The sequence below is a fragment of the Benincasa hispida genome, chromosome 11 (genome assembly GCF_027475165.1).
Source record: "Benincasa hispida cultivar pf3 chromosome 11, pf3_genome.v1.1, whole genome shotgun sequence".
NCBI lineage: Eukaryota > Viridiplantae > Streptophyta > Magnoliopsida > Cucurbitales > Cucurbitaceae > Benincasa > Benincasa hispida.
Genome location: NC_143488.1, coordinates 23,983,917 through 24,010,565, shown reverse-complemented (window position 1 = coordinate 24,010,565; position 26,649 = coordinate 23,983,917). Strand labels below are relative to the sequence as shown.

The window sequence follows — 26,649 nt, the reverse complement described above, 5'->3', positions numbered from 1 at the left end:
TGTGGAAGCTAGCTTGGAATCGCTAGCAATTTCAGAACCTGCGTGGGAGAGAGGAAGAAGCCAAAAATACTCCTTAGGAGTCCTAGATAGAAAAATAAATAAGACCAACTCTGGAAAGCAGAAGGTAACCAAAGAGTTTACCCTGGAGGAAGCATACAAACCCAACAAATCAGTAGCCAGCACCCGAAGACCATGGTGTACGAATTGCAAGAGATACCACTTTGGGTGCTGCTACGGAGGGGCAAATGTATGCTACAGCTGTGGAGAGGTTGGTCACTATAGATGAAACTTCCCCCAACTAGGAAAAGAGGACTCCGGCAAGGGAAAAGTCCCCGCAGAGTAAAATGGATGTGTATTATTTTCTGTTATAAATGTTATGTAGAAAACTTTCTTTTTGTAATATGTTATTGTGATTAATAAATACTTGTTAACAAAACCTGTTGTTTGCTGAAATGTATGATAGCTAGATGGGATCAAGTCAGGAAAGAAACCCATCGTGTGGGAGATGTGGGATGTATCACCCAAGGGGAGTGCTTAAAAGGGACCGATAAATGTTACATCTATAGGCAGACGAGGCATAAAGGAAAGCAATGCTCAGAGTTCCAACGTTTCCTCAGTCATCGAGACCCAACCCTTGATGCAACCAGAGATTTTCCCTTCGGTAGGTGCCATAGGATCCACTGGAGGGACCAGGAAGGAAGAGAGGGGTTGTGCCTGAAATGTGAGCAACCCAGCCACTAGTGCAAGGATTGCCCAACCAATAACCCTGCCAGTAGCTCAGGAGGAAATAAACCATGGATGGACTACTGGTATTGAGGGGAGGGAAACTTGAGGGAAGGAAATGATGTACAATTTGAATAAAACAAGATGATTAAATAAGAATGTAACACGAACCGTACATAAATAAAAAGAATGTTTGTTTTTGTTGTCTTAAATTTCGAGGGCGAAATTTCTTTTTAGGGGAGGATAAATGTAAAACCCATGGCCCATTTTCCTTCAATAGCATAGAATAAAGAAGAATTAAATCCTAGGGTAAGAGTAGGAGGGACCCTAAGGGATAAAAAGGGAATGGAATACTTTGGGGATTTAAACCCTAAGTGGTAAAGATGTGGTTAAGAGAAATTTCTACTACAAAATTTGACTAAGTGCCTAGGTGTGTTCAATGCGTTGGCCTAAAGACTTAGGCAAAGGGAGAAGTGTAGTAAGAGTAACACATGCCTTGGAGATCAATGTATTAGCAAAGGATGTATTGAAAGTGATGGACGGTTGAAGGATAGCATGAGGGCTGGAGGGAGGCATGTGTCGAGCAGGCTCGACCAGACGACCAGCCATGCGTCGAGCAAGCTCGGCCAGATGCGTAGTGATGCCCCACCCAGTGATGCGTCGAAGCGCCTTGCCTATCCATGTGTCGAAGCGCCTCGCCTATGCGTCGAGCGGCTGAGCGAACGATGCAAGCGTCCATGTGTCGAGCGGCCAAGCAAGCGATGCGTTGATGGCAGCATCCATGCGTCGAGCGGATGAGCAAGCCCTGCCGAGTGATACGTCCATGCCAAGCTGTCGGTCAAGCGCCCATGCCATGCGACCTAAGTGTACCATGCGTTGATGCTAAGCCATGCATTGGAGCCGTGCGCCCTTGCGATGCGTTGGAGGATTGATGCGTTGGAGAAAAATAGGCCATGGGTTTTACACTTCCATTTAAGGCAGTTCTTTAATTTGTATGGGTGTGAGTGGTCAGGTCGCCGATTCAAACCTACTATTTTGGGGATTCGTCTAATTTGGGAGCTGGGAACTCAGCTACACAAGATGGAATTCACTCCTTCCTCGAGGAAGGGGTAAGTAGATAGATAGCTCCCTTAAGGGCTGATTCTGGGGCTTGAACGATGTGGTGCCACACACCTTCGCTAGGCCTGGGAGGTGTTCACTTATAGTTGAACTATGTTGTATTGTTCATTAGAGGAATCAGTGGTACTTAAGGAGTGAGATGTAACTACCGGGGCAAAATGGTAATTTGGCCCAGCTGTACTTACGAGCATCTGTGAATGGTCATCATACTCATGATTGGTTATATCCGATGGATATAGAACTATATCTGTGGTAAGAAGAGTTCAGCTGTTGGTCTTTAGTGGAATGTCTGACAGTTAACGGATAGTGGATCTCGTGGCTAAAGAGTTTAGTCAGCTATTCATGGACCGTTGAAGCTTCGAGCCACAGGTCCATTAGGTCCCCTGGGTAGCTTGGATAAAGTTGACAATCAGTATTTGGGTTAATTTGAAATGTTCAAATTGACAAGAGAAAGTTCGATTGATATAATTGGACTGGTTAATTATATATGATATAATTGGCTAAATGTATGAGATACATTATTTTGGAGGAAATTAGATATAAATATGTTTTATATCAAATAGAGAAGAAATTACTATAGTAGATATGTGATATCAAACTATAGGGTAAGAATATAATATGATTATATTTATTAATTATTTAATTGGTTAATTATATGATAATTGGCCTAAAATTTCTCTCGGACGTGTGTTAGTGGGAGCAGCCTCGTCGATTATTGTAACTGAAGAATAAAATTAAATTTTGTTCATTTTGCAAAGTTCGAAAAAAGGTTTGGAAAAAATTTGGCGTCGGTGTGGAAACGTAACCGATCGCATAAGTCGAGAGCCTATATGATAGTCGCTCAGCGCCTAAACGATCGCACACTAGTTCCTAAACGATCGTATAGTGTGCCGTATTTTCTAAACGATCGTCTACCTTTTCCTAAATGATCGTTTAATAAAACCTACACGATCGTGTAGCTTCTTCTAAACGATAAGCATTTAGCTATATGATAGCTTCCTTTTCTCTCCCACTTGCTTATCGTCTACACGATTAGTTCTTTCTCCAACCTCTACCAAACTCACCAAAGACCACTCTTTGGATTCTCACTCTGAGAATACCAGGGGCTCCATTTTGGTGGTGTCGTCCCCGCTGCGTTCACTCGTTCGTGATAGTTCGTGGTGCTGCCGCTCGTGTAGATGATCGTGCTGCTGCAGACGACGCATTTGTTAGGCGATGGTAGATCGCGTAGAAGTCTTCCACTGCGTTTGGGTTCCAAAGCTTGAAGAGCGTCTTCAACTAGTATGAGAACTCTTTCCATTACATTTTAGTGTTCAAAGCATGTTGTTAATTACTGTACATTTGCATAACTATATGTTCGAATGTATATGGTGTATTTCTGTCACGGTGAAATTGGAAAGATCCGAAAGCGCTCATGGATGCTCGTCGTCAAGAGTTCCTTCAAATAGTAGCTTCCCATTCTCTCTTATTTTGATTGATGGTTTCATTTGACCTAATAACTACTATTTCTTTGTCACTAGGCTCTAAATCTTCGTCACCCACTCTACTATGCTCCAAGTGGTGTATAAATAAAAAACTAGCAATCAAATTTAAGAAACAATTATCATTGTATACATATTAAGCAAACAAAAAATCAAATATGATTGATAAAAATTATAAATTAAAAAAATTATTATCATATTACACAATATAGAAACTACCCATAAAATGTGATGTAGGTATCCATGTGCCTTCACAATTCGATCGTACATATGTTGACATGTCCTCATCCAAGTCATTATGTACATCAATATTCGACATATCATTGGGTATTCCTTGACAATGTAATATTGTATCTCCAAGTTCATCGTCATTATATCTATCTTCAAAGTCCCTTTGTGGTGGGGTAAGAACAATTGACCATCTAACATTACTGGGATCCTCAACATAAAATATTTGTCTTGCTTGGGTTGCTAGTATAAAAGAATCAGACTTGTGACCTATTTTATTTAAATCGACTAAGACAAAATCGAGCTCATGGATTTTGATACCATTATTGTTCTCAACCCAATCACATCTAAACACAGCAACATGAAACATATGATAATTTAGTTCCCATATCTCTTGTATCACTCTATAAAAAGACATATCTCCAATGATGAGATTTTTATCTTTTGAACTAGACACTTGCATCGTTTTTGCAACTAAACTAACTCCACTATTTTGTACACTTCGATCTTTATCACAAGATTTTGTGTGATAGCAACATCCATTTGTTACATAACTGCCATACGTAATCACAAAAGGATGAGAACCATGAGCAATCCACCTTAAGCTATCTAAAAAACTTAAGTATTTCCCATTTCAAGCTCAGTTGCAACCTACCATGAGAATTTCCATTCCACCTCAGGCATTAAAAAGTGTATGTAAAACAATAAGTTGGACATTTTACCTCTTCTCGTAGCCAAGATATAAAAGTCTGATTATGTTCCCCTTCAATCCATTTCTGATTTTTAGACTTATTTCGATGTTGCAATTGCAAAGCCATCATATGTTTTCTTTGAAATGAACATTGAAACATTGTATAGTATCATAAAACTAAATGAAAAAATAAAACCAAAATCATTGAAAAAACTTACTTTGAATATAGTTGCACATCAATTGTATTTTCCAAAATATACCGATGAGCTTGGTATAAAAGTTCTTGTTCAGGTTTGAAAGAAACTCCTTTGGACAATGGTCTACAAATATTTGAATTGTCTAAAAAATCTTGTGAATTATGAGTGCCAGCCGCAATAGAATCTACTCTAGACAAGACATCAGAACAAAATTCAATGGCTTCTTCTACTATATAACTTTCAGCAATACAACCTTCTGGATGATATCTATTTCTCACGAAGTTTTAAATGACTTTCATGAATCTTTCAGAGGGATACATCCATCGTAGTTATATAGGCCCACAAAGTTTAACTTCCCTAATTATGTGTACTGTGAGATGCACCATAATTGTGAAAAATGAAGAAGGAAAATACTTCTCCAATAAGCATAATATAAGAACAATATCTTCTTCCAACTTTTCTAATTGCTGCACATCTAGGACCTTGTTGCATACCCAATTGAAAAATATACACAACTGAGTTATGGAATACCAAACATGTTTGGATAGCACTGATCTTATCACAATAGGAAATAATTGTTGTAAGAGCACATGACAATTGTGAGATTTTAAACTACTAAGCATTAAATTTGTCATCGACACAAGGTTTTTAACATTCGAAGAGTAACCTTCGGAACCTAATTTTAATTATCCTTCAAATGTATGGGTTCTGAATCCTAATTTTAACTATCTATTTCGTTTTGAGCATGTTGTTAATTTCAAAATAAAATGCATAATTTTCTGTTCATCTCTGTAAAATTATATGTTATGTGAAATTGGAAAATTGAGACGATCTTGTGTTCTGCTCAAAGACCTATCACAGGGTTCCTTCATCCTCTGCGAACTAAAGACTGGCCTGCTAGATTTGAAGATATTCCCACTACAAAGAGAAATTGTGGTTAAACAAATTTCTCATTATAACTTCTAAAGACACATTTTGGTCAGTTGACTGAGCAAGCTCTAACGGTTTAGGGTCGAAAGAAAGGTCATTATACTGCGGTTGTGTCCAGGCAGAAGTTGTTGGCATGGGGCTTCATTACTGGGGTGAGCACACTTCAGAAAAGTGACCATGAGACTCCTACAATCGACTTTTAGCCGACACTTAAAGAGAAGAAACAAAGGTCGTTAACCATGTTGGGATTGGTGTATTAAATCTCTCTTGTATTCTTGTAGTTTGTAAACTCTTTATAAACAAATTATTATTATTAAAATAATTGTTATTTTATAAGCATACACTCAATCCAACAAACAAAGATCCTAGGTTATTTTATGTAATTTAAACATGTATGTAGAGACATTGATAACTTGTAGAAATACAAGTTATTTATGCCACCTTATCTAGATATTGTGGCCAAAAGTTAGTAAATATGCGCCGATTGTATGAAAATTAGCTTAGAATTACAATAATTATAAATGTTCGCAATTACACCCACTAACACCATAAAGATGGACGACAAGCCGAATTTTACTCTGTTTTGTAGAAGACCAAGTCACCGCTTGCGCTCAAGGCTCACGAGAGACTGATCAACGCATCTCTGTCACATTGCGCCCGTCAATCAACTATGAATAGATGATTACCACAATGACGGCGCAATGCGACAGTCGACCCAGAGCTGTATTTCAACCATATGCGGTTGTGCAGAATTGACGGTCTGATTGCATAACAGATGGAATAATATCCCTCAATCTTCGGAATTACCATAACCATCAGTGGGGACCACAAGGCCAGAGTTAAAGACTTGCACCTATAAATACCCCATACATTTAAGAGAAAACTTATGCTACTTGATACGGGGCTAAGTGCTGCTAAATTCTTGAGAGAAAAGGCTGAGTTGAGTGCTTAAGTGAAGTAATTCGGGAAGAAGACGAGATAAGGCCAAGAGGTGAATCTTAGATCTAATCTGCCAAACACTCGATTGGAAGCTCTGTGCAAAGATCATTGCTATCGGTGGAGCAAGCCTGAGAGAGAAGCTCTTCCTACCATCAAATCCATCCTATTCGGTAAGCAGATCTCCATCGAATCAGTGCCAAGACATTGGCACTTGTTTGTATCTGTTCTATCTCTTTCGTCGTTGTATTTCACTGTCTCTTTATCTCTTCATTCATACACCATGTATCAAATGCTTAATAAAGATATTAAATGTTTTCATAGCTTCCATTTACCATTTTCTGTCTATTTCTGTTCACCCGTCAATCACTTTCTTCATGATGTCTTCTTAATTCCCTGATAAGCAATATGAATTAACCAAGTACTTAATCTGTGTTAAAGATATAAAATTTGTTTAGCTAAGGCATGCTAGATGACATCTTCAACTATGAGAGCAGAAGTGAAGATGTCATTCTGATATATCGAGAGAAGGTCAGAAGAATGTGTTAACTAAAGCGAGTAGTACTTCTAGACATGGAAGCAACCTTGCGTTCATTACGTTAGTCTTTGTTTCACCACAGACATGTGGGAGCGCAGTCGATCACTGAAAGGTGTATGCCAAGAGAAGAACGGAACAGTATTTGTAGCTTCAATGCAATTAAGAACTTGCGTTGTTTATATTAATTGTCTTTCTCTTTCTATTCTATTTATAAGAGTTGCCGTCGCATTTCACGTTCTTTTCATAACTTTCACAGCCAGCCTTGAACCCAGCATCTTGTATCATGAAACTTGTATCTTGTATCATCTAGCTTAGGTTTACTGTATTTTTATGTTATTATCGCATCTTTACTGCTTTATTTATTTTATTGTAATTTATATACTTGTACAAACACATTTTTAAAGATTGAAAACCTGGTCGCATATATCATGAACATACCACAATAACCTAAATCAGTCCTCGTGTTCGACCTGGGATCACACCGAGAAACTTGCGGTGGAATTACACTTGGTTCCATCGTAAGGAAACTTGTGACAACGCATGGCATACTACGTGAACATCCATAATGAACGCATATCTAGAAGCAGTATCGCATCATTTTGAGCATAGAACATCATACATCTCAGTGTTAGTGTATATACTGTCGACAGACATATGGGTGGATCATGTTTAAATGATAACCTAAATGTTCTGTAGTAGATGGATAAAGCTGGGTATCTTATCCTGGTGACACTATGGATACGACCCGCTTTGTAGAAGTTACGAGTGTTGTAAGCTGCTACAAATGATCATATCCTTATCATTCATATGGAGACATGTGAGCGAGGGTATCCTATAAAAAGATTTTGTATAAGACCATACCATGAAATGACTAGTCTCATTATATAACACTATTAATAGTAGAGACTTACATTTCACCAGGATGACCATAAGTGACATAACCTAAATCCTTAGTGAGTTGTGAACTCTTGCCTATGAAGGCAGTCCTTTGATTTGCATGGGAAATAGTGGCCAGAATGCCAACTTAATATGCCTACTATTTTGGGGACTCATCTGATTAGGGAGTTGAGAACACAACTACATAAGACAGAATGCACTTATTCCCTGATGTCGGGGTAAGTAAATAAATTGCTCCCTTAAGGGCTGATTCCGGGGCTTGAACAATGTGGCCACACCCTCTCTTGGCCCGAGAGGAATTTGGTTATAGTTAAACTATGACTTATTTTTCGTTAGAGGGATCAATGGTACTTAAGGAGTTAGATGTAACTACAGGGGCAAAACGGTAATTTTGACCCAACTATACTTACGAGCAATTTGTGAAGAGTCATCGCCCTATTGACTGGTTATATCCAATGGACACAAAAATATATCTGTAGTGTGAAGAGTGCAACTGTCAGTCTTTAGTAGAGTCATTGGCACTTAATGGATGTTGAATAATTTAAGTAAAGGAGTTTAGTTAATTGTTTAAGTACCATTGGAGCTTTAACTACAAGTCCATAAGGTCCCCTCTATAGCTCAACATGGATTATTGAGATTAATTTTGGATTAATTGGAATTGTCCAAATTAATTGAGGGAATTAATTATATATGATATAATTAATTAAATTAATTATATGTTATATAATTAATATAATGTATTCGATACATTATAACACAAAGTTTATTTTGAGAGGAATTAAAGATTTGAATATGATTCAAATACTAATTATATGGATGAGATTCATATAATTAAATTTAGTATAAATGTGATTTATATTAAATACCATGAATGATTAAGACAAATAAAAACTATACGTTATATTGTATTTGATGTAATATAAAAATTATAGGTTATGTGTTATATTTGATATAACATATAGTTGTATATACATATAATAAGTTAGTTATTATAATGTGTATTTATATATTTATATTTAATTTAATTTTGAATTAAATTAATTGATAGACTTATGAAAATAATTTCCTCCCTATTTTTTCTCTCTAACAATCGTATGGCAAAAAAAGATGGGAGTTGTTTTGATTTTTTTTCTTCGTCTTCTTCACAGGAGAGAGTGTCTCTCTATGAGTTTCTCTGAAATATTTCCCAAGTACATAGAAAAAAAAGTTTCTTCTTCATCTCTCAAATTCTTCCTCCCTCTTCCAAAAAGAAGCAAAGCCCACACCTTCTACCAATTCTCTACCCAAAAAAGAATACAGAAGGCTCCACTTGGTGGTGGCCATTTGAGTTTTTGGAGATCGAAGTGTTCATGACAGTTTGAGGAGGAATTTTGTGAAGAAGTTGTTCTTCAAGGGTAAGTGGTATTTCTTCCCTAATTCCCTCTTTCTCCAAAGCATGTTGCAAAATTTATGGCTTTGCATAATTGTATGTTTTGTAAATTTGCATTCTGTGAAAATTGAAATTGGAACGATCCCGCTTTTGTATTCGAACTTCACGGTTCCTTCAATTGGTATTAGAGCCAGATTCTTGGTCCAAATATTATTTTTTCCATAATGAATTTACAGTTTATGGTGGGTTGCATTATGTATTTTTCTTCATGTTGATGATGAATGGTTGAATGTGATTTGCAATTCATGGATAATTTCGGGATTGGTCGGTTAGATTTACAGCTTTAATTTTATAAATTTGATTTGTAAGGGCCCTTTGGTTTTGGGCATTAATTGCGATTGAGTTTGTAAATTTCTTGTTTGAGTCGTTGGTTTCGCCCTTTTTTTAGAGAAAAGAAGAAATTAAGCAAATCACAACTATACAGTGGCCAGTTGTATAGTAGCGTTACAATGTTGTGCCCTAACATTGCAACGCTGCGATGAGGCGAAATAGGAAAAAATTTTCGTAGCGTTTCAATGCTAGGTCACAGCGTTGCAATGCTCGAAGATGGAAAATTTTTTCTGGTTCACGTGCTATTCACTCGTGGGATCCAGGCGGTCCGAGGGGGACCACCTCGACTCCTCTCTTTTCGAGAATCCATATATCCGATAGTTATTAGTATTTATCAAATCTATTCCCATCTAACGATTCAGTTCATGGCTCAGCTGGTTTGCGTTTGGATCGCTTTTTTCGAGTGGTTCATGGGCGGTTCAGGTGCTAGGTGTCCGGTTCGTGCGATTCAAGATCCGGTTCACTTGTATTAAACCGGTTTGGTTATTATTTATGTAGCAATTAGTTTTTTTATTGATTAAATTAATATAAATGTTATATTAATTTAATTAATGGTATAAGAGTCCAATCCTGGTCCATAAATTGCTATTTAAATTATGCATTTGATGTATAGTTTAATTTTAATTATATATGTGTTAATGTAGCCATATTGTAAAATCCCACCATAGGTTATGCATAATTCATGCATCATTTAAATTATAAATGTTATAATATATAATTGCATGATTTAATTTTATAGCATACTCATGCATCATATACTATAAATGTTATAATCTATGCTTGCATGCATAATAACATTGTCATGCATCATTTATATTATAAGAATTATAATATATAGTTGGATGTATGTATGTATGTTATTATTTGAATTTCATTACTTTATATATAAGTATTATGTATGTTAAGTAATGAAATGGAAATTGTATGAAACGTGACACTATAATTTTATAAATGTTATAATTTTATTAAGTATGTTATTTAATGCAAAGTATAGTTTTAATTTGTTTTATTTACTTTATAATTGTTATAATTAAATGAAATTAGAAATTAAAATCAATAATTCAGAATTACATGCAAACTTAGATTAAAATCATTTTTTAAAATAGTTTTAAAATATGATTAACATAGACCTAAGATCACAAAATTTCTAATGAGATTAGAAATTAGTTTAATCTTTTTAATCAAATTAATAGAATTAAATTAGTTTTAATAAAATATTAAATTTGTAACAAACGTATCTATAAGGGACCTTTTTGTTGGGGTTGATGCCTTAAATTTCGTAGGGTCTTGTAGTTTGTAATTGTATTGTATAAATATTTTATTTATTTAATAAAATATGAGACGTTTTATTTGACATTTAGTAGCATTAAACCAACAAACCAATAAACCAACATCCAAGGTTATCTTATGTAGCTTAAACATGTATGTAGAGATAAACAGGTGGATCATATTTAAGTGATAACCTAAATGGTCTGTAGTAGATGGATAAGGCTGGATACCTTATCTTGATGAAACTACGAGTACAACCTGCTTTGTAGATGTTATAATTGTTGTAAAGTGCTATAAATGATCTGATCCTGACCATTCATGTGGAGACATGTGAGCAGGGGTATTCTATACAAATGAGTTTAGATAAGATCGGACCACGAAATGACTAGTCTCATTATATAACACCATTCATAATAGAGACTTATATTTCATGAGGATGACTATAGGTGACATGACCTGAATCTTGAGTAAGTTGTGAACTGCCTATGAAGGTGGTCCTTTGATTTATATGGATGAGAGTGGCCAGATTGCCGAATCAACAAACCTACCATTTTGAGGATTCGTCTGATTGGGGAGTTGGGAACACAACTACAAAAGATAAAATTCACTCATTCCCCAATGTCGGAGTAAGTAAATAAATTGCTCCATTAAGAGCTAATTCGGGGGCATGAACAATGTGACGCCACACCCTCTCCTGGCTCAAAAGCAGTTTAGTCATAGTTGGACCATGATTTATTATTCATTAGAGGGATCAATGGTACTTAAGGAGTTAGATGTAACTACAGGGGTAAAACAGTAATTTTGGCCTAGTTGTACTTATGAGCAATTTGTGAAAAGTCATCGCACTGTTGACCGGTTATATCTAATGTATCCTGTAGTGCAAAGAGTGCAACTGTTGGTCTTTAGTAAAGTGCCCGACAGTTAATGGATGTTGAATAATTTAATTAAAGAGTTTAATTAATTATTCAAGTACCATTGGAACTTCAAGCTATAGGTCCATGAAATCCCCTCTGTAGCTCAACGACGATTTATGAGAATCAATTTTGGATTAAATTGAATTGTTCAAATTAATTGAGGGAATAAATTATATGTGATATAATTGCTATAATGTATTTGATACATTATAATATAATGTTTATTTTAGAAGAAATAAATATTTGAATATGATTCAAATATTAATTATATGAATTGGATTCATATTATAGGTTATATTGTATATGATACAATATTAACCATATGTTATATGTTATATGTTATATATGATATAACATATAGTAATATATATATATATATATATTAAAATTAATTAATTAATTAATTATTTTAATATTTTAAAATTAACGGGGAGAAATAACTTCCCTCCCTTAATCTCTCTCAACTCACGACATGTGAGTGTATGGGTGGTTGTGATTGGGATTGGTTTTACAAAGAATGAGATACATAGAATAGTTTTGAGAAAAAAATCTCAACCTCTCTTATCCTCTCTCAATTCTCCTTTCCCTCACAAAATTTCAAGAGCCCACAACTCCTTAGATTCTCGTCCTAGAGAATATAGAGGACTCATTCGTGGTGGTGGCCATTTGGAAATCATTTTGATCATAATTGTTCTAGATCGAAGAAGATTCACGTGAAGGAAAGGTTCTTCAAAGGTATGAGTTTCTTGATACCCCAATTCTCTTCTCTTTTTCATAATTAGCATGCTGTAATTTTAATTTAATGCATAATGTATTTGTTTTATTTTTGTAAAATCCATGATTTTATAAAATGGGGATCTGGGATCGATCCCCACTTCCACTTTGAACCTTAATCGATTCTTTCACTTTTGTCTAATGCTAGTTCTGTCTAGGTTGAGGTATTTAAGTTGACGAAAACAGAATACCCCTACCTGGGAACTGACCTGGAAAGATGAATTAGATAGATTTGCTACAAGCATGCAATTGTTGATTAAAGTTTGTTAAAATGTTTAACGAACATGAATCAAAATTGTTTAATTATCCAAAGTAAGTATTACTATTGAGCACACTTAAACAATCACTTAGTAAAAATAATTAGTCATATTTTTCCTAAGTTATAAACCCTAAGTTCTTTTTAAAATATTTAGTAGGAGGAAAAAGATGTACACGATACGTCATTTTTCAACTCACATTTCTCCTTTAATGTTCAAACTGTGAGACTCATACTTGGCCTCGAGGCACCCTGGGAGCGTCCCTCTTCAGATGGTGTTTGCATAAATCAATATCAAGGTGAATGGATGGAGTATTTATAGTAAGTGAGAGAGGGATGTATGTCAACATATGATATCCTTCATTAGTTTGCAAAGTGGGATCTTCTTGCACGGCCTCGAGGCGCCCTGGGAGCGTCCCCATTCGAATGGTTTGTACATTAGGTCAATATCAAGGTGAACTCCAAAAATGGATAAGATCACTTTAGTTTTTGCCCCAATCAGTTTTTTCCTTCGGTTGGCTCATTGGGCCGAAACTCTAGGGTCTAAAATGAAGGGCCACACTTATGAAAAATTGTTAAGCTAGTTAATGATTTCTTAACCAAATCAATGACAACTAATTGTTATAGGAATAAGAGTTATTCTGGTGTAATAATTGATTGAGAGTGTCTCAGTTCAGTAAAGAAACAATTGGCTACCCTTTGGTGGCTTTTATCCTAAATCACTGAAGCATCATTACAAAAATTAGATGTTAAATAGGGTTCATTCAACTTTTTGCTAAATTTTGATTGGATGTTTTAGAGTTATGCTAAAATCTAATGTAGATCAATTTGTTTCTTTTCAGCAAAAATATCAAATTGTGTTTTTCCATTATTTGTCTCTACTTATTTGACCAATTTTAATTATGCAACTTGCAAAGATTCGATTAAAACTTTTTTGTGGTTAACAACCTCAACATGACTTGACTGATGATTGTCCTCAAGTCCCAATCCCTGATGCAACATGAAATGTTCGTGATGCATACGAAATGTGGATGAAGGCTAATGATAAGGTCTGATTTTACATTTTGTCAACCATACCTGATGCCTTAACCAAAAGATTTGAGAGAAGGATCACTGCACATCAGATCATGCAATCAAAGCAAGAATTATTTGAACAAAAGTTCTCAAACTTCAAGCAAATTGGGGTTGATGACGACGAAACCAGTAATGTCAGCTCCCTAGATAAACTCCAGTCCATATTGAATGTCAAGGGACAAATAGAGAAAACAAATGTTGTTGAATCTAGTGAAATTAATCAACGAGGATTATCCTCTGAGATGAAACTTGGAGTTTATGATATGAATTTTGAAGCTGATCCCGCTACTCCTTAGAAAAGGAAGAACTCTGAATAAAATAAATCTGATTTATTTGTCTTGGAGACGTGCTTAGTGAAGAATGATGATTTTGCCTAGATAGCTGATTCAGGAGCTACGTATGTTCTTCCTATCGAAGATTTAATTCTTAGATACAATTGATAACTAAAGAGATGACTCTTAGAGTCAGTACTGGTGAGGCCGTTTCAGTTGTTGCCATAGGCAGACTTAAGTTATTTTTGGACAAGAAACGATATATATTATTGGATGACATATATATAGTTTTTAATATAAAAAAGAACTTAATTTCTGTTTCTTGTCTGATTGAACAAAAGTATTCCCTATCATTTTTTGAAAATAAAGTGTTTATTTTTAAGAATAGAATGGAGGTAAGCTTTGGTTCAATGGAAAGTAACTTGTATGTACTAAGGCCGTTAGTTACCAAAGTCGTGCTAAATACTGAAATGTTCAAAACGTCAACAATTGCTAAATGATTTAGAAGAAAATGCCCACCTTTGGCATCTAAGGTGAGGTCAAATTAATCTCAATAGGATTGAAAGATTGGTGAAAAATGGACTGTTAAATTGTTTAGAAGAAAACTCTTTACCTATATGTGTTATGCCTTGAAAGCAAAATGATAAAATGACCTTTTACTAGAAAAGGTTATAAAGCCAAAGAGACCTTAGAGCTTATACATTCAAATCTCTGTGGTCTGATGAATGTAAGAGCACGAGGAGGGTATGAATATTTCATCTCCTTCATAGATGATTATTCTAGATATGAGTATCTACACCTAATGCAACACAAGTTTGAAGCACTTGAAAAGTTCAAGGAGTACAAGACTGAGGTTTAAAACTTGATAGGTAAAAAGATAAAACACTACGATCTAATCGTGGTGGAGAGTATATGGACTTAAGATTCCAGAACTATATGATAGAACCTGGAATTACGTCCTAACTCTAAGTCATAGGTACACCTCAACATAATGGTATATCGAAAAGGAGAAATAGAACCCTGTCGGATATGATTCGATCCATGATGAGCTATGCTCAACTTTTTGACCCGTTTAGGGATATACAGTAGAGACTACTATTTACATTTTGAACAACGTTCCCTCAAAGAGTGTTTCTGAAATACCTTTTAAGTTATGAATGAATGATTCCATTGAAGGGAAACCTTGAGCGAAAGCGGGATCGTACCAAATCCCATTTTTGCACAGAACTAAATTTTACAGAAAAGAAATACAGTTTATGCATTTACAAAATTATAGCATGCTCATTAACAAAAAAATTTTAGTTTCAGAAACCCTTACCTTTGAAGACTGATCTTCGATTGAAAACCCTCGAACTAGAATTGGGCATTACCACGAAGGAGTCCTCGGTATTCTCAGACTGAGAACCAAGGAGTCGTGGGCTATGATGATTTTAATGAGGGAATGGAGGTGATTGAGAGGAAGGAAGAGATAAGAGCAAATTTCTCGTAAGTACACTAAAGATATATTTCCGTGTCCATTGGATATAACCAATAAACAGTACGATGACCCTTCAAAAATTGCTTGTAAGTACAGCTAGGCCAACATTATCGTTTTACTCTTGTAGTTACATCTAATTTCTTAAGTACCACTAATTTCTCTAATGAATAATAGATCATAGTCCAACTATAACTAAACCCCTCTCGAGCCAGGATAGGGTGTGGTGTCACATTGTTCAAGCCCCGGAATCAACCCTTAAGAGAGTAATTTATCTACTTACCCCGACCCTCAGGGAAGAAGTAAATTCCTTCTCGTGTAGCTGCATTCCCAACTTCTCAATCAGACGAATCTCCAAAATGATAGACTTATTGAGTCCACGATCTGGCCACTCTCACCCATACAAATCAAAGGACCACCCTCATAGGTAGGAGTTCACAACTCACTCAGGATTCAGATCAATTTACCTATGATCATCCTGGTGAAATGTAAGTCTCTATTATGAACGGTGTTATATAATGAGACTAGACATTTCGTGGTCCGGTCTTATACAAACTCCTTTGTATAGAATATCCTTGCTCACTTGTCTCTACATGAATGATCAGGATCAAATCATTTGTAGCACTTTACAATAATTGTAACACCTAGTCGTAGTAGTAATAGGATTTGGTATTATAAATTTCATTTGATGGATTTTCTCCTCTGCAGCACACGTGCACAGGTGCTCTCCCTTTCCATCTATCTTCGAAGCATCGCGGCGTTATTACTTTTCCTTAGCTATCGGAAAAAGCGTCGTTGCACGGACTCCCTATGGGCAAATCCATCATTTTACCTCCGCTGAAGCTTCAGGTGCTTGATTTCACTTTCGTTAGCTCTAAATCAACCCTAAACAACCCACAACACTTTGAAATGCATGAATTTCTCGAGAACCTACAAAAATAGTTTTTTAAACAAATTATACTCGACAAGCAAGTGAGATTAGATGCATAAACTTAGCTCTTTCTGAGAGCTAACAGACATCCAACTTTGACAATGATGAAAGCCCATAAGGGGTGTCGTAAACCTCTCTAGGCTAATCAAATAATATTTATAATCTCAATCTAGAACTACAACTAACAAATAGTATCAGTAGTAAGACTAGGTCAAACCACAAGGAAGCACGAAGATTAGTTCACAGAGTCTATTTTTAGCTAAAGTGGTAGATGGAAGGGGGGGGGGGGGGGAAGGGAATGGTTGTGCGTGAAATTGATAGTCGAAGAATAAATGATCTAAAGAAAGGTGGTTGTTCTTTTGGAAGGTAAAATGGCACGAAGCTTTTAGTTCATGAAAGTGGATTCCCAATTCCCAATTATGGTCCTAGAGTATAACCCAATATATTTAAGCACATGACCTACTTAAGTGGAGAAGCTAACATTAAGCGTCGTAAATTATTAATTAAGATTTTCACCCTAACTAAACTATATGTCAATTAACTAATAATGAAAAAATTCGTTAATTAACTTAAGCACATGCATTAAGATCTAGGGCTAAGCCATGATGCGATTAGCTAATGGAAAAGCTAATTAACAACTCAATTATTATTTATCTCTAAGTTACTCAAGACAACCATATGTTGTTACCAGAAACACCGTGAAACCAAACATACACCCATGAGATAACCTATGCTACTTTGGCAACCCACACCTAACAATTATAGATTAGATCTAAAATTTCTAGCAATCAATCAGTGTAAACAATTGGTTTATCAGTCCTAATCATTCAAACATGCTAAATATTAATTCAAGAGATAAAGATGCAAGAGAGATAGAAATACAAGCATTCAAGAATAAATCCTCTCATAAATGTTCAAATGGTTTATCCAAATCCATAAGCTAAATGATATAAACAAAAACTACATACCTTCAGAAACATAATTGAGGTTCATAAACATCAAGCCATTTACAATCCAAAAGAAGCAACACAAAACTAAGAAAATAGGTAAGAATGAGATGAAAAAGTCAGAAAAAGGCCCATAGCTCAGAATGGGTGCCTCCTTTTCAAACTCTTCATTTAAACCCTAATAAAAAGAAATGGATTTATAATGATTAACAGAGCGCCACGACGCTGAAGGCCTTCAAGCACAATGTCGTGTCGTGGTGCCTTGGAGCGTTGCGACACTGTGCATCACAATGCACGCACATGGGTGGGTAGTGCTACAATGCCACAGGGCAGTGTCGTAGCGTTGCTACTTTTGCCCTGCTACTGTTATAGGTGTCGTGCATGAGCATCATGGCGTTGCACGATACCATGGCCGACAATGCCCGAATCCTTCATTTTTCTCGCTAATTGCTCCATTTAAGGCTAGTTTGCATCTGAACCATCTCAATGACTTCTTATGCTCGATAACTTGTCTAAGAACTGAAATAAACATTAAATACATGGGATCTAGCATGATTTAGGCTGAGAAAGATAGCTCATTTGGAGAGCTACTAGACGACCACCTTGGGTGACTGAACTCTAAGCATCAACTTCATCGGTTATTTTCGATGACTAACTCTAACGACCAACTCAGCTGATCATTTACTAGTAAAAAAAACTTGACTAATGAAAATATTTATAAATACAAAATTGAAATCGTTAGTACATAGTGTTTAATAGTCATTTTATATAGTAATTTAACATTAATAAAAAACACTTTGAGCATATAGTTAAACCAAACAAACTTATGTATAAAAAACACTTTTGAGAAAATGTAATCAAACACATTTGTATTTTTATTTTAACCAATGTTTATAAAAAGAGTTTAGAAGCAAATAATTTCTTTAAAAACATTTCATTGCTTGTCCAAAAGCTCAACAACGGATGGATACCCCCCAAGACGACATCTTCTAAGACTTTCCACTGCTTTGTTTAGCACCCAAGGATTTTATCAACATGGCAAAGTCATGACATAAAACTTCATGATTTTATTTTTTGTTTCACCCAAAAGGCCTCATATAATTAATTGTTGATAGTTCTTCTCTCTTATATATCCAAAATCATCCTTTTATCTAGCCAATAATCGCATTCCGAATACCAACATACATGCATAATAAACTATAACTTGCATTTTGATATAATATGCCATAAAAACCTTTAACCTCTTGATAGCCTACATTCCACTAATGTGGAAATATATTATAATTTTTTGTTGTTTGTAAACTAGAGTCTTTTATCTATCTCAAGTACAATGGTTACATTTTTTTTTTAATACAATGGTTACATTAAAAAAAATGTAAAATATATATGAAACTTTTAAGTCGACATCTCAATTTTGAGAAAATATGTGTGTAATTCAAGAGTTAAACACAAAGTTAAACAAACAAAAATAACTACTAGAAAATCATATTTTTTTTAACTTACAAAAGATCAAACCATATACTGCTAATCTAAATAGGTAACTCTACACTCAAAATATAGATTTTCTAACTCCAGAGACATATTAACTTTAAGCTCTAGAACTGAAATAGTCCCTCGAAGGTTAGATGGCCTCACCAAAAGTCCATCTGAAATGAGATTCAACACCATGTGAGGCTTCCAGTTACCTCTCTTTTCATTCTTAATCCGACCCTTCGTTTATTACTTCTGGGTTTCATGTTTGGGCTTTCCAATGGACCTTGTTTTATTGCTTTTCATGGCCCTTTTGTGCCTTATTATTGTATTAGTTCTAAGTAGGGTTGATTCATGCGAAACCCCTCCCACCGTACTGTCCTAACGAGAATTCATCTCTTCCAGCCTTGGATTGTAATTCGTAACTGGAATTTGATCTATTGTTTTCTCTCTGACGTGCTCGGTTTTATGAGAGGTTTGTCTTTAACTTGATGATTTCTTGGTATTTTCTTCCGTTGCAGTTGGGTCAGAGCTTAAGGTGTCACAGTGTCTAAAAAAATGGAGACTGATGAGGATGCTGTGAAAAAAACCCAGCTGGTGGAAGCCCGAGCAAGAAATATTAGTCACAATGTTAGGTGTATTGAGTGCGGTAGTCAATCCATTGAAGATTCACAAGCAGATATTGCCATTCTCCTCAGAAAGGTATCACTTTTTAGATGAACTCCAACCTAAACAATTTAACTTAGATTCCCTTCTCTCTTGTGCAAAATTGCCTCTGTTTCCTCTTTTTAATCATGAAAAACAGAAAAATGGTTAACAGTTTTCTGATTAAAAGGTCTTGAAGAAGTGTAGTTATAAAAGAGATTATAATGATTATTCACTCCAACAAGTAAAAGAAGAGACGAGGCTGTCACTGAAGTTCTAATGATTCTTCTCGAACCAAATAATCCAAATAACTAGCAAAACTATCTTAATAAAAGAAAATTCTAACTTTTCAATGGGGGCATTTGCCAATTATACTTTGAGCCAGAAATCCTCCACTCTCTGTGGCAAGTACCAATGGATGTTGAAAGTTTCGCAAAAGATAGTTCATGTAAAGGGACAATGTAATATTAGCTGATTCTCTATTTCATAATTTTATTCTCGTAAACTCTCTTAGTGTTGGTGTTTTGATGCAAGAATTCTTCCTTTGGATTAGTGGATTACCTTCAAAATAACCATCTATGTTGCCAGCCCCTCGGAAATTCTTAAATGATGCATATTTTTTGATAACTCCATTTGATCACAATGCATCTTATGTCATAATGATGAATTAAAAAAACTGATTGACCAGATCTTGAATCTTTGCCACATAACGATTTCTCACAGATTTGTTGAGTTTCCTGCCAATAATTCTTGGATCAATCTTGTTTTGCAATAAATTTGCTTCATGTTGGGTTGTATTTGTTATATAACTATAGCTGATCCGTGATGAGATTCGGTCTGGGAAAACGGACAAGGAGATCTATAAAAAGCTTGAGAATGATTATGGGGAGACGGTTCTTTATACCCCAAAGTTTGACCTTCAAACTGCAGCATTATGGCTATCACCGGTCAGTTAATATGTGTAAGAATTTCATGATTAAGTAAATAGTTCTGCCTGTTTCTTCTAATTTTAATTCTAAAATATGTTACACTTTGGAATAGGTGTTAGTGGCTGGTGCTGCTGCAGGAGTATGGGCTTATAGCAAGCACAAGCAAAGGTCTAATGTTCACATCATGGCTTTAAATCTAGTTAGGGGTGTTCCATTGACCCCTAAAGAGAAGCAAACCATGTTAGATCTCCTCTCACCTTCGCCTTCTCAGAGAACCTCTTCTTCATGGTGGAGGAGGAATTGGCGTAGGCAATGAGGCAACTACTCGTTATTCCTAGCTCGAACAATAGTTCAAAGAGTTTCAGAGTATGTTGAAGATCTATAAATTAAATTACAAATATGAAAGCATTGCAATTTTGTGTACTGTATACTCAACGATGGATTTATGATTACTTTTGCTAAAAAAAATGTTACTAATATTGTGCTCTGTATTGTGATCTTTGAAGGGAGAGGAAAAACAGAGTGTTTAGAGGTGTAGATAGGGACCCTAATGACATCTTGTTCTTGGTGAGGTTCTATGTTTCGCTTTGGACTTTGGTTTCGAGAACTTTTTTGTAATTATTCCCTAGGTAATATCTTACTTAGTTGGAAACCCTTCTCTAGGGGTTTTTTTTGTATGTTCTTGTATTCTTTCCTTTTTTTTCAATGATTGTACTTGTTTATTAAAAAAAACATTGTGAATATGAACTTGCACCCTACAATTTTGTTTATATTGATATCTTTTGGCTAGTTTTAGATGTCACCTACTTGTATTTGGATTATTTGATTGCCATGAAGATAAGAAAATGGTTATCTTTTTGCAGACAATACAGTTAATGGGTGTATTAATGGTTATATATATTCCCAAGGTTACATGTGTTGAAAAACTATTTTAAGCAGAAATATTAGTATTTAAGTTAGAAGGTATGCCAAATTCATTCTTAGTTTGAGTTTTGGCAGCGGTAATCAGATTCCTATGATGTAAGACATTTGGACAAATTGCTGAAGTGATGGATGGTGGAGAATTGAGTTAGTTTAGAATAATTTAGTGTCAAAACTTTCATGTTGGTAACAATAAGCCAAACATTTTATGGAACAAATTAATTTTTGTTCTTCAAATTTTGTAATAGTATAGTCTCTATTATGAACAATATTATTAAGATTCAATGGATTATCCATTTATTTCAAGTTCTTAGGGCACTGAGAAGGAAAACCGCACAAAGCTCCCAATTCTTTAAATTTTCATATTTCCATGGTTTCTCTTCTGGAAACTCACCAAGTTGTATGGAGTTTCGTAGGGATGGCTTAAAAAAAGAGCTCAAATGAGATTTGACCCACCCCTGAAAACTAATGTTATATAATATTTTGATGATATCATTGTTGGAGTATACTATCATATTTGACCCATGATGCTTTGATCTATTGTTCTTGCTTTCATTTCTTCCTCATTTCTCTTTTTCTTTCCTTTGTCAGTTTTCGCTCTCATTTCTCACTCTTGTTTCTCGTTCTTAGTTTATTGCTCTCATTTTCACTCCTAATTTCTCGCTCTCACTTTAGTTTCTCGTACTTACTCTTATGTCTCATTCTTAGTTTCTTGCTCTCGTTCTTGTATTTCGTTTTTAGTTTCTCGCACTCACTCTCATGAGAGGAAGGACTGCTAATATTTTTTCATCATGAAAGAGGAAACAAGGAAAAAAACGAGAGTGAGATCTTAACGTACATACACAATGATTTGTTTTGGTAATTTCACGTTGATATGATGTAAGCAAAAGATTGAAAAAAAAACTTAGTTTTAAAGTGGTGCATATTCTATTTTGAGTTTGGGTCACCGTACAATTATCTCCAAGTTCCAATTTTCTTTTCAATACTAAAACCCCAAAAGACCATTCAATCCTTCCATCCATTGACCTCAAGGCTGAAACCATGTTAGATAAATGTGCTGTCATAGGCAGATTCTTGCTGAAGGGAAGTCAGGAAGGGCTGCTATGTCAACTATCCAACTGGTATCCATTAGGTCAACGACGAACACAGCCACCAAAATATTTTTGTTACTTGGATCTGTCTTCATTTAAAAATCCATGTATATCCAATCATGCATTCAAAAAAGGGGGCTTTGCTGTTTTTTCATCAGTCTTGAAGAAGAAGTAGACTACTAGTAAGTCGTCCCTCTCCACCTTTCATGATGTTGACTTCAATTTTAAACGATAAACTTGGTTGACCCAGCTCTTCATTCTTAGTTTTCTTCCCTTTGTTTTTTATGATTAGTGAGTGGAATCATACACATTGAAAACTCTCCTTAAAAGACCAATTTTCAAAACACATTGCATATTGCATATTGAATATTCATCTTTGGGTAGATTCTTTTGTGCTGAAGAACAGATGGATAGAAGCTCAGGTAGTGGTTATGGTGGAAATGCACAATCTGCTCAACCTGGATTTTCAGGTCCAAGGATGTATGAAGCAAATACAGGTAGCCAAGGTACTAATTATGGTGGGAATACACAATCTGCTGAAACTGAGTTCTCAGGTCCAACTATGTATCAGCCAAATACAGTTCGTGGGACTGTTTGGAGTACTGGATTGTTTGATTGCCATGAAGATGAAACAAATGGTTAGTTTTTGCTCATAATTCAGTTATGTATGTGTCTAAGGTTGTCTGTCTACTTTGCAACATTGTTTTAATGTATTTCTGTTGTGTTTTAAACTTGTCCATATACTATTTTTTATGCTTGGGTTCATTGTACGGATGACCAAAAATTTGGGCCTAAGATTAAATGTCATACTTTTCGAAATTAAGGCTTTTTCTTTTTTGTAATTTGCTTACGTCATATCCCGATGAAATTACCAAAATGGAATCTCACGAATGTAAATGGCAGGCGTGAATGGAGAAAGGGAAAATTAGAGAGAAAAGGAAGAGGAAAAAAGAAAATTAAGGATAGTTTAATAATTTTGGCCGATGAAGTAAGCAAGAGGGAAAATTTCTTAAGCTTCAAAAAGTGGGACAAAAACCATTTTGGGTTTTTTTTTGGGGGGGGCTTTTTAACAATTATCTCTTGGTTGGGTTCTTTGAGATAGATAGATGATTTTGAGATAGAAGAGGGTTCTTGTGTTGGGTTGTTTGGTTAAAATACAATTTTAGTTCCTAAACTTTAGATTGTAATAATTTAGTTTATATCATAAAAAATATTGGCTAGATTCATTGAGATTTATTATGTATGCAAATTGCTATGAAAATTCTCCTGGTATGGATTAAATGGTTAAAAAAAGCTCAACAACAACAAAATTGTTATTTTCATTTTTTAGTTAACTGTTGACATTAAAAATTCTCGTCTACTAGTATATCATCTGAAGATTCCAATTTAGAGTGTATGGTTTAACACGTTAGTTTCAATTTGGCAGCGGTCATGACAGCATTCCTACCATGTGTAACATTTGGACAGATTGCAGAAGTGATGGATCAAGGAGAATTAAGTAAAATCTCCCTTCAACCTTTTCAATTCTCTCTGTTTTTATAATATGACTACTAGTCAAGATCTTTATATCTTGCTGCCTTCACTTATAATATCAAACTCATATTCATTGCAGCCTGTCCTTTGGGAAGTCTTATATATGCTCTGATGATGCCTGCTTTGTGTTCACAATGGCTTATGGGCTCAAAATATAGAACAAGATTGAGAGAGAGATATAATTTGGTAGAAGCTCCATATACTGATATCATTTCTCATGTGTTCTGCCCATGTTGTTCACTTTGTCAAGAGTTCAGAGAACTTCGGAAGAGAGGACTTGACCCAGCTTTAGGTACTTATAAATTCTAATTCTTTTACTTTTCCATTTATAAACTGAAGAATTCATTGAAGAACTTTGGTAAACATTAGATGTTTAAAAATCAAATGGGGACTCATTTATTTGTTAAAACAACATTGAAGTCTACCATGATATGCATAACCAATCACATCTTGGGAAAATGGGTAGGGTTGGGTGCCTGTAATTGCTACAGTCTTGACATTGACTTTATATAGGTCTTAAAAACTGTAATATGTGAACGAGTCTTGCAATTCACTTCTATCAAGTTACCAACTACCAACTAGCTTGTACCTTTGCTTAATAGCTTGAGCATACTATCATTTTTGTCGGGTCCAAAAACATGCATTTGATCGTTGAAAATCAAATTTGATGGTTTGTAACTCGTGTTTAAATGTCTAAAATTAATTTTAGATATTAAAGACGTGTTTTAGTAGGGGTATTCAAAAAATTCGATAGACCTAAAAAAACCTCTAACCCTTGTGGTTTGGGTTGGGTTGAGTTCAAATAAATGAAAATTTTATGGGTTGGGTTGGTTATGGATTCACCTAAAATAATCTAACCAACCCGAACTTATTATTAATTTTAAAAAATATATATATTTTTAAACTTATTATACAATTATATATACATATATTTATTTTAGTTTTATTTAATTTTATTATTTTTTCGATAATTTGTTTTTTAACAACTCCTAAAAATAGTTTTTTAGCACTTTGGAAAGAAAATTTTTGTTAAATAAATTGAAATTGAATTTTATTATTAATTCAATATATGAAAATAATTAAATCAAATTTTTACCTATTAACATCTTACTTTTTTAGAATAAAAATTTAAATAAATAACCTGAATAACCCATATCAACAAAATCCAAATGTTTCATAGTTAGGTTGAGTTGGGTTCATCTTTTAATAAGAGTTATTTTGATTGAAAAAATTTACAAATCGAACAATTGTAGTTGGGTTTAAAAAATCTTTCAATTCAATTGAACCCACAAACACCCTTATGTTTGAGAGTAATTTTCAACGTGACAAGAGTAATTTAACCATTTCAAAATCACTCACAAATAAAATTAACGTACTTGACTTGTGCCAAAATAAGTATAACCCAACTAACATAGTACACTAGCCTTATGTAAGTGTAACCCTATTATTCTAAAACTATGTTTTAGCCTTACGATTTTACTTAAACAAGATTTGTTTTATAGGTTGTACCACCGTCCCAATGAGTTGTAAGGAAACAAAAATTATGCATTAGGGTTTACACTATCTTAAAAATATACATATCCTTTACTGTTTACCATATTTTTTCTTCCCTTCTTTAAAGGGTCTATTTTCATTTGAAAGATATAGTTTGAGATTTTATTTCCTAGTTAAAAATAGTTTACCAAACTTGTTTGTGTACAGGATGGAATGGAATTTTGGCTCAAAGACAAGCAACACAACATGAAACAATGGAAGTTCCTCCTCCAAGACAGACCATGTTTTGATTAATCAACTGGAAAACATGTCGAATTTTCTCAACCGTCGATTGTGTGTGGTTCTCTTTCTATTTTCTTCTTTCCTTTTCTAAGCTTTTTAATTTGTTTACTTACTATAAATGTGTGTTTCTTCCCCACCACCACCACCACTCCATTCTTATAAATGTATTTGAAATGAAACCAAATTTTAATGAAAAGTTGATCAAACATTTTTTGTTATGTTTATTTAATTTTAGCACCTAAATTTGAAAAGTACCACCCTTTAGAAATATTATTCTAGACTGTTCGTAAACGTTTCAAAACAACAATTTCAGTTATAGAATATTGGGTGAAAATCGTGATCTAAATATTGTCACACCATTTCAGGTCATTGTCACTTTTTAGAAAAGATATGATTTTTTTTTAAATAAATAAATAAATAAAATGCCAAGTTTGTGGCTACTTGTGGTAATTTAACCTATTTTGGCTAAATAGATCAATTAGTTTCTGAAATGGACTAGGTCCTTAATCGTTTAAAATCTATTTTTTTCTTAATGTAATAAAGATTATCAATTAAGTTTTGTAAAATTGATTAAGAAGATTTTCAAAAAATAGAAAAATAAGGAAAATTATTTATACAAAATAATAAAACTTAATCTTTTTTTGTAGAGGTTAATAGAGATGCTTAAAAGTCTATCATTGATCCGATAGATACTGATAGAAATCTATTCGTATTTATTGGTGTTTTTTTTACTATTTAGATATTTTTTCAACATGTAAAAATTTTCCAAATGATTCATAAAAGTATCACTTTTCTTTCATTAAAATAATCAATGCTACCAACCATATAATCCACTCAAACAAAACCCAACGATGTAATTGTTTCCCTTTAAAAA

General features: G+C 34.5%; 2 protein-coding genes and 1 pseudogene across 7 annotated transcripts; 2 read left to right on the top strand and 1 right to left on the bottom strand.

The window, feature by feature from the left end:
- Positions 1–3,522: 3,522 nt before the first annotated feature.
- LOC150032512 (uncharacterized) lies at positions 3,523–4,825 on the bottom strand (annotated as a pseudogene).
- Positions 4,826–18,953: 14,128 nt separating this feature from the next.
- Positions 18,954–21,681, top strand: LOC150032511 (cytochrome c-type biogenesis CcmH-like mitochondrial protein). Of its 6 annotated transcripts, XR_016524690.1 has the most exons (6): positions 19,154–19,294; positions 19,402–19,582; positions 20,341–20,472; positions 20,567–20,820; positions 20,961–21,021; positions 21,454–21,681. XR_016524690.1 is itself a non-coding variant. In XM_090307401.1 (4 exons), the coding sequence occupies exons 2-4, from the start codon at positions 19,439–19,441 to the stop codon at positions 20,768–20,770; spliced, it is 480 nt and encodes a 159-aa protein (XP_090163527.1). In that variant the 5' UTR covers positions 18,954–19,078; positions 19,402–19,438; the 3' UTR covers positions 20,771–21,224. The 6 variants fall into 6 exon arrangements, 3 of the variants coding, with proteins under 3 accessions (XP_090163527.1, XP_090163525.1, XP_090163526.1); XR_016524691.1 differs by lacking the exon at positions 20,961–21,021; XR_016524689.1 differs by lacking the exon at positions 21,454–21,681 and having other exon boundaries at positions 20,961–21,224.
- A 941-nt stretch (positions 21,682–22,622) lies between these two features.
- On the top strand, positions 22,623–25,993 carry LOC150032510 (protein PLANT CADMIUM RESISTANCE 8-like). Its single transcript, XM_090307398.1, has 4 exons — positions 22,623–23,104; positions 23,893–23,964; positions 24,079–24,291; positions 25,701–25,993. Exons 1-4 carry the CDS (start codon positions 22,873–22,875, stop codon positions 25,781–25,783), a joined length of 600 nt encoding a protein of 199 aa, XP_090163524.1. The 5' UTR covers positions 22,623–22,872; the 3' UTR covers positions 25,784–25,993.
- The last annotated feature ends 656 nt before the right edge of the window (positions 25,994–26,649 follow it).